General features: G+C 48.0%; 1 protein-coding gene across 5 annotated transcripts in view; it reads left to right on the forward strand.

Moving 5' to 3' along the window:
- Positions 1-2,910, forward strand: part of LOC116472859 (phytanoyl-CoA dioxygenase, peroxisomal) — a 77,824-nt gene extending 74,914 nt beyond the window's left edge. For 3 of the 5 annotated variants that reach the window (XM_058431826.1, XM_058431836.1, XM_058431845.1), the window contains one exon: positions 2,475-2,910. In XM_058431826.1, coding sequence (XP_058287809.1) covers positions 2,475-2,572 — 98 coding nt within the window. In that variant the 3' untranslated portion in view covers positions 2,573-2,910. Of the gene's footprint in view, positions 1-292; positions 390-2,182; positions 2,379-2,474 lie in introns of those variants that run through there. The other 2 variants (XR_009211178.1, XR_009211179.1) reach the window with 2 other exon arrangements.
- Positions 2,911-8,820: the final 5,910 nt, after the last annotated feature.

Consider the following 8,820-nt stretch of genomic DNA (forward strand, 5'->3'; position numbering starts at 1 on the left):
AAAAAAAAAAAAAAAAAAAAAAAAAGAAAGTGCTGGCTGTGCCAGGGCTCAGTGGAGGATGGTGCGGCTGGGCACACGGATAGAGGATGCTCTGTCTTTGAGCCACAGCCTCCCACGGAGTGGGATTTAATTTTGCTGTGAAGTACCCTCAAGGGTCACCCACAGCAAACATCCTTAGGACCGTATAATGGGGATCACACCAGCATACCAGAGAGTGTGTGTGTGTGTGTCTGTGTGTGTGTGTATTTCTTTTCCTTTTTTTTTTGAGACAGAGTCTCATTCTGTTGCCCAGGCTGGAGTGCAGTGGCATGATCTCAGCTCACCGCAAAATCCCGCTCCGAGTTCAAGCGATTCTCCTGTCTCAGCCTCCCAAGTAGCTGGGATTACAGGTGTGCACCGCTATGCCCAGCTAATTTTTGTATTTTGGGTAGACACGGGGATTTACTATGTTGACCAGGCTGGTCACGAACTCCTGACATCAAGTAATCTGCCCATGTCAGTCTCCCAAAGTGCTGGGATTACAGGCGTGGGCCATCGCACCTAACCCTGTTTGTTTATTTATTTGGTCTTTCTCCAAATTTCAAGATTGTAATGCTCCTGAGGAAAATCACCTGGTACCTCCTGGGTGCACGTGAACTTGGATGTGAGCCCCAGTTTAGGTCGCCTTTGTTGGAGAGAGTCAACTCTTTCAGTTCTCCTGGCTGTTTGCTCTGATGGATTGGGGAGGCAGCACCCTCGGGAGGCAGCACCCTCAGAAGGCATCTCCTAGTGAAAAGGAAACCACCCCTGGGTCAGATGCTGCAGGCTGTGCCCATTGCCCTGCAGGTGCACCTGGCTGAGCCCTGCAAACAGGTGCTGGGCTTGGATCCTGGCAAATCAAACTGTCTTAGGAACATACTGGGAAAACTTCAGGCCGTCACAGCTTGGAAGCACACACTTCTGTTAGAGATGTGTTTATCTTGGTGGGCAGCTTGGGGAGAAGCATTTAAAAGTTGAGAATGTGGCCTTCAAAATTCCTTCAGTGTGATTTTGACTCATACTATTAAAATAGCACTTTATTTTGAGCAGTTTTAAATGTTTTAGGTCCAAAGCTCTAGCATGTAGATGGAAAAACATTCACTGTTTTTCCCTTTCTTGATGAATTCAGGATGCAGGGTTGGGCATCTGCAGGTCCTCTTACAGGATAGGAAGACAGGAGACCCTAGGTCTCGCCCACACACATGGAGAAAACACAGGCCTTTGGGGAATGCAGTTCCAGAAGCTGTTGTCCTTGAGCCCTTGCTCTGCCAGGCACTGTAAGTGGTCGCCTAATCCTCACGAACTGCCTCTGAGACAGGTCTTGTAATTTCCAGCTCATGTTTCAAAAATTGAGGCTCAGGCTGGGCACCGTGGCTCACCTGTAATCCCAGCACTTTGGGAGGCCAAAGTGGGAGCATTGCTTGAAGCCAGGAGTTCAAGACCAGCTTGGGCAACTAAGTGAGGCCCTGTCTCTACAAAAGAAAAAAAAATTTTTCAATTAAAAAACATAAGCTGGGCATGGTGGCATGTGCCTGTAGTCCCAGCTACACTGGAGGCTGAGGCAGCAGGATGGCTTCAGCCCAGGAGTTCGAGACCAGCCTGAGCAACATAGAAAATGAGAAAATTAACTTGGCTGGTGGCATGTGCCTGTAGTCCCAGCTACTTGGGTGGTTGAGAGAGGATCACTTGATCCTGGGGAGCTCAAGGCTAGAGTGACTACGATCATGCCACTGCACTCCAGCCTGGGCAACAGAGCAAGACCCTGTCTCAAAAAAAAAAAAAAAAAAAAAAAATGGTCCACAACAAAAATAAAAAACTGAGGCTTAGAAAGGATACGTGTATACCCAAGGAGACGAGGCTAGTAGATAGCCCTAGCATTGGAGCCCCAAGGCTTATTTGCCAGCAAAGCGCCTGTTCTTGGAAATCAAGGATGAGCAAATGCATAGAGGTCTTGGAGAGCTTCTTTGATCCAGGAATTGGCCCTGAAAATTAATTCAGAACAGTATGGAGGATAAAAACTCCAAGTCGACAATTATTTCCTTCATGTTTTCAAGGCATGGTTTGTAGTCCCTTATTTTTCTTGCATGTCCTTCCAATAGCCCATTCCTGCTACTGTGTTGTTACTTTTTCGTCTTGTGTCTTGGTTGTTATGTCTTTGAAACAGGGCTGCATAAGCCTCTGCCCTCCTACACTGGCTGTGCAGGCAGAAGAGCCTGAGATGCCCAGCCCTGGTCTACACCTGCCTGTGACCTTCGCCCGTCTGGGCCTGACTTATATACAAGGCCTGTCAACTCACATGCTCTGGATCCTCACCAGTCCTGGCCTTGTCTCACCAGGGCTCACAAACACTCTCAGTGCAGGTCACCACAGGGCAGGGGTTTGGCTGATGGCTGCTGGGCTCAGTGGCAGGTCAGAGTCCCCCTGTCCTAACAGGTGGCTTTGTCTTTCCTCCCCAGAGCAGGAAGAGAGGAGCCGGGAGGCTGTGGAGCAGTGGCGCCAGTGGCACTATGACGGCCTGCACCCATCCTATCTCTACAACCGCCACCACATCTGATCCCATCCTGAAGCCAGCCAAGAAGACGAAGCTTGTAGCACACATTGGCATCCCCGTGTTCCAGCAATCTTTCCCATGCAAACCGGCCCTTCAGAAGGTCTCAGCTTGGGGTCTGCAGTGGCCAGCAGCTCTGGAAAATACACATGCCTTTCCTTCCAGTGTATGTAAGTGCCCTGGCTTTCACCTCTTTGCAGACCATCTTCTGAGGTGAGCAACTGCCTGCAGGGCCTCCTAGCACCATATCTACAGTGGCTTCCCCGGCTTCATTCCCAAGCAAAAGCATCACAGTCAAGAATCACATGTTTGCTTATGGCTTACAAATAAAAACGCTGAATCAATCATGTGTATTATCTTCTCAAATCTCCAACCCAGGGGTGCCATGCCGTCTTCCCTGAGCGATGATGTGATTCTTGCTGACTCGGGTGTTTGAAAGCTTGAACTTGAGGAGCATTGCCCACTCTTCTCAATATGCCCCATGCGCCACTGAATATGCTAGAGTTGACTCACCCAGTCATCTATCAGTGTGATCGATTTCTGGACATGAAACGGTGGGTCATAACATATATATATATATATGTGTGTGTGTGTGTGTGTGTGTATTTTTTTTTTTTTTTTTTGAGGCAGGGTCTCACTCTGTCACCTGGGCTGCAGTGCAGTGGCAAGATCATGGCTCACTGCAGCCCCGACCTTCCAGGCTTAGGTGATCCTCCCACTTCATTGTCCCAAGTATCTGGGGCTATAGGCACGCACCACCACGCCCAGCTAGTTTTTGTATTTTCAGGAGAGACAGGGTCTTGCCATGTTGTCCAGGCTGATCTTGAACACTTGAGCTCAAGCAATCCACTCACCTTGGCCTTCCAAAGTGCTGGATTACAGGCGAGCCACTGCACCCAGCCGACTTCTACATATTTTAAACTGGCTAAATCGAATTTCTCTTTGAAGAGGTTGTGTGCTTCCTTTCATGCGCGTCCATGTGAAGAGACCACCAAACAGGCTTTGTGTGAGCAACATAGCCATTTATTTCACCTGGGTGCAGGTGGGCTGAGTCCGAAAAGAGAGTCAGCAAAGGGTGGTGGATTATCATTAGTTCTTACAGGTTTGGGGATAGGCGGTGAAGTTAAGAGCAATGCTTTGCGGGCAGGGGTGGATCTCACAAAGTACATTCTCAAGGGTGGGGAGAATTACAAAGAATCTTCTTAAGGGTGGGGGAGATTACAAAGTACATTGATCAGTTAGGGTGGGGCAGAAACAAATCACAATGGTGGAATGTCATCAGTTAAGGCTATTTTCACTTCTTTTGTGGATCTTCGGTTACTTCAGGCCATCTGGATGTATACATGCAAGTCATAGGGGATGCAATGGCTTGGCTTGGGCTCAGAGGCCTGACATTCCTGCCTTCTTATATTAATAAGAAAAATAAAATACTGTTGAAGTGTTGGGGCGACGAAAATTTTGGGGGGATGGTATGGAGAGAGAATGGGTGATGTTTCTCAGGACTGCTTCAAGCGGGATTAGGGGCGGTGTGGGAACCTAGAGTGGGAGAGATTAAGCTGAAGGGAGGTCTTGTGGTAAGGGGTGATAGTGTGGGGATGTTAGAAGAAACATTTGTCATATAGAATGATTGGTGATGGCCTGGATATGGTTTTGGATGAATTCAGAAACTAGATGGAATAAGAGAAGGAAAAAACAGGTATAAAAGGTCTAAGAATTGAGAAGACCTAGGACATCTGATTAGAGAGTGCCTAAGGAGATTCAGCATAGTCCTGCCAGCAAAGATTATTTATTTACTTCAAGAGTTTAGAGTGGCAGTTTGGGGATAGCACCAGGAGATATCAGCTGTGATGGCTTGGAGAAACGGTGTAAACCGGCAGTGTAAACAAGAGCAGGGCATGTATGAGTAGTTGAGAATGGTGAATAGGAGTATGACTAGACAGAAGATGGTAGGGATGACAAGTTTTTTGGGGCACATTCTAAGTTGGTCTGGTGTCTGTAATGAGACTGGGGCCTAATAAAAAGAAGCATCTATACAGGAGCTCAAATGGGCTGTACCTTGTAGCATTCTGAGGACAGGTCTGACTTCTGAGAAGGGAAAGTGGTAAAAGTATTGTCCAGTCCTTTTTAAGTTGGTGGCTGAGATTGGCGAGGTGTGTTTTTAAAAGACCTTTAGTCCGTTCTACTTTTCTTGAAGACGGAGGACCGTAAGGGATACAAAGGTTTCACTGAATACTAGGAGCCTGAAAAACTGCTTGGCTGATTTGACTAATAAAGGCTGGTCTGTTATCAGACTGTATAGAGGTGGGAAGGCTAAACTGAGGAATTATGTCTGACAGAAGGGAAGAAATGACTGCGGTGGCCTTCTCAGACCCTGTAGGAAAGGCCTCTCTACTTATCTAGTGAAAGTGTCTACCTAGACTAAGAGGTATTTTAGTTATCTGACTCGGGGCATGTGAGTAAAGCTAATTTGCCAGTCCTGGGTGGGGGCAAATCTTCAAGCTTGATGTGTAGGGAAGGGAGGGGGCCTGAATAATTCCTGAGGAGTAGTAGAATAGCAGATGGGACACTGAGAAGTTATTTCCTTGAGGATAGATTTCCACAATGGAAAGGAAATGAGAGGTTCTAAGAGGCAGGCTAGTGGCTTGTACTGTAGCATAGCCTGCCTTTGCTGGTGTGTGGCGATTAGGCCTGGTGGAACTGCCATCAATAAATCAAGCGTGATCAGGGTGAGGAACAGCAAAGAAGGAAATATGCGGAAATGGGGTGAATGTCAGGTGGATCAGAGAGATACAGTCATGGGGTCAGGTGTGGTATCAGGAATAATGTGGAAGGCCAGATTGAGGTCCGGGCCAGGAACAATGGTAATTGTGGGACTTAACAAAGAGTGAGTACAGCTGAAGGAGCTGGGGAGCAGGAAGTATATGCTTCAGGTGTGAGGAAGAAAACAGATTTTGGAAATTATGAGAGCTGTAGAGAGTGAGTTGAGCATAGTTTTTGATTTTTAGGGCCTCTAAAAGTATTAAAGCAGTGGCAGCCGCTGCACGCAGACATGAGGGCTAGGCTAAAACAGTAAGGTCAAGTTGTTTGGACAGAAAGGCTACAGGGTGCGGTCCTGGCTCTTGTGTAAGAATTCTGACTGCACTAACCATGCCTAGGAAGGAAAGGAGTTGTTGTTTTGTAAGGGATTGAGGTTTGGGAGATTAATCTGACATGATCAGCAGGGAGAGCACGTGTGTTTTTATGAGAATTACGCCGAGATAAGTAACAGATGAGGATGAAATTTGGGCTTGACTGAAGTAATGGGGGCTGTCTGTGAAGCCTTGTGGCAGTACAGCCCAGGTAATTTGCTGAGCCTAATGGGTGTCAGGGTCAGTCTAAGTGAAAGCAAAGAGAGGCTGGGATGAAGGGTGCAAAGGAATAGTAAAAAAAAAGCATGTTTGAGATCCAGAACAGAATAGTGGGTAGTAGAGGGAGGTATTGAGGATAGGAGAGTATATGGGTTTGGCACCATGGGGTGGATAGGCAAAACAATTTGGTTGGTAAGGCGCAGATTCTGAACTAACTTGTAAGCTTTGTCTGATTTTTGAACAGGTAAAACGGGGGAATTGTAAGGAGAGTTTATAGGTTTTAGAAGCCCATGCTGTAGCAGGCGAGTGATAACAGGCTTTAATCCTTTTAAAGTGTGCTGTGGGATGATACTGGCATTGAGCGGGGTAAGGGTGATTAGGTTTTAATGGGATGGTAATAGGCATGTGATTGGTTGCCAGGGAAGGAGTAGCGATGTCCCATACTTGTGGGTTAAGGTGGGGGGATATGAGAGGAGGACGCGAAGGAGGCTTTGGGTTGAAGGGCGGCAGTGAGAAGTGGCTGTAGTCCAGGAATAGTCAGGGAAGCAGATAATTTAGTTAAAGTGTCTTGGCCTAATAAGGGAACTGGGCAGGTGGGGATAACTAAAAGGAGTGCTTAAAAGAGTATTGTCTAAGTTGGCACCACAGTTGGGGAGTTTTAAGAGGTTTAGAAGCCTGGCCGTCAATACCCACAACAGTTAGGGAGGCAAGGGAAACAGGCCCTTGAAAAGAAGGTAATGTGGAGTGGGTAGCTTCCATATTGATTAAGAAGGGGACGGGCTTACCTTCCACTGTGAGAGTTACCTGAGTCACGGCACCAAATTTCATGTGCGTCTGTGTGAAGAGACCACCAAACAGGCTTCATGTGAGCAATAAAGCTGTTTATTTCACCTGGGTGCAGGTGGGCTGAGTCCGAAAAGAGTCAGCGAAGAGAGATGGGGTGGGGCCATTTTATAAGATTTGGGTAGGTAAAGGAAAATACAGTCAAAGGGGGGTTCTCTGGCAGGCAGGAGTGGGGGTCACAAGGTGCTCAGTAGGGGAGCTTTTGAGCCAGGATGAGCCAGGAGAAGGAATTTCACAAGACAATGTCATCAGTTAAGGCAGGAACCGGCCATCTGGATGTGTACCCTCCACTGTGAGAGTTACCTGAAGCTCGGCGTCCGTGATGGCCTAGGGGGCTTCCGAGGCGATTGGGCAGCGTCAGTCTTCAGCCACTAAGCCAAGAAGATCTGGGAAGGAGTCAGAGAGCCTTGGGCCAGAGTTCCAGGGGCTCTGGGAGTGGCTGCCAGGTGAGTTGAACAGTCCGATTTCCAGTGGGGTCCCGCACAGATGGGATGCAGCTTAGGAGGAATCTTGGGCTGCAGGCATTCCTTGGCCTAGGGGCCAGATTTCTGGCACTTGTAGCAAGCTCCTGGGGGAGGAGGTTCTGGAGGAATGCCTGGCAGCTGCGGTTCAGGTGTTTGGAAGTTCTTATGTGCTGGAGATGTGGCTGGGGTTTGTCTCACAGTGGAGGCAAGGAATTGCAACGTTTTTCTATTATTGTACACATTGAAGGTGAGGTTAATTAAATCCTGTTGTGGGGTTTGAGAGCTGGAATTTAATTTTTGGAGTTTTATTTAATGTCGGGAGCAGATTGGGTAATAAAATGTACATTGAGAATAAGACGGCCTTTTGACCTTTTAGGGTCTAGGGCTGTAAAGCGTCTCAGGGTTGCTGCCGAACCAGCCATGAACTGGGCTGGGTTTTTTATATTTGATGAAAAAGAGCCTAAACGCTAACTAATTTGGGAGAGGTCGGATAAAGAAAAAGGAGCATTAACCTTGATTATGCCTTTAACTCCAGCCACCTTTTTAAGAGGAAATTGCTGGGCAGGTGGGGGAGGGCTACTCACGGAATGAAACTGCAAACCGGACCCGGTGTGAGGAGGGGAGGTGATAAAAAGATTATAGAGTGGAGGAGCAGAGGCTGAGGAAGAATTGGGACCTAGCTCAGCCTGGTGACGAGCAGCCTGAGGAGGAGGGGAAAGATCAGATGGGTCTGTAGAAAGGGAAGACTGGAAAGACTCAGCGACGCTTGGGGTTGGGACTGAGGGGACAGGAGGGAGGGAAAGAAGGAGGATTTGGGAGGAATCGCATTGGGAACAGAGACTAGAGAGGGACCGATGTGTAAAAGAATACCTGGACGTCAGGCACCTCAGACCATTTGCCCATTTTACGACAAGAATTATTTAGATCTTGTAGGATGGAAAAATCGAAAGTGCCATTTTCCGGCTCTTTGGAACTACTCTTGAGTTTGTATTGGGGTCAAGCGGCATTGCAGAAGAAAATAAGGTGCTTAGATTTTAGGTCAGGTGAGAGTTGAAGAGGTTTTAAGTTCTTAAGAACACAGGCTAAGGGAGAAGAAGGAGAAATGGAAGGTGGAAGCTTGCCCATAGTGAAGGAGGCAAGCCCAGAGAAAAAGAATAGAGACACGGAGAAGGGGTGGGGGGGTTCTTGCCCTCCAGAAAAGCAGAGAAGGGGTCGGGGTGCAGACATATAAGAGGTTGGGGCACGGAAATAAGGGATCGGGGCGCAGAGATATAAGAGGTTGGGGTGCAGAAATAAGGGATTGGGGCACGGAAATAAGGGATCGGGGTGCAGAGATACGAGGTTGGGGTACTTGCCCCTTCCCTAGAAAAGCGGGACTTGCTGCTAAGGGGGAAGGAGAAGGGGTTGAGGGGTACTTCCCCCTCCCCCAGAAAAGCAGAGAAGGGGTAGAGACATGGAGACAAGGGGTTGGGGTACTTGCCCGTCCCCCAGAAAAGCAGGACTTGCTGCTAAGGGTGAAGGACCAAGGCAGGCATCCCTGCGTGGTCTGACACCTTTGAAACATGGGTGAATAATCAGAGGCGTCCCTGCAACAATTAAA

This window comes from Hylobates moloch, unplaced genomic scaffold (assembly GCF_009828535.3).
Source record: "Hylobates moloch isolate HMO894 unplaced genomic scaffold, HMol_V3 SCAFFOLD_2, whole genome shotgun sequence".
In the NCBI taxonomy this organism is placed as follows: Eukaryota; Metazoa; Chordata; class Mammalia; order Primates; family Hylobatidae; genus Hylobates; species Hylobates moloch.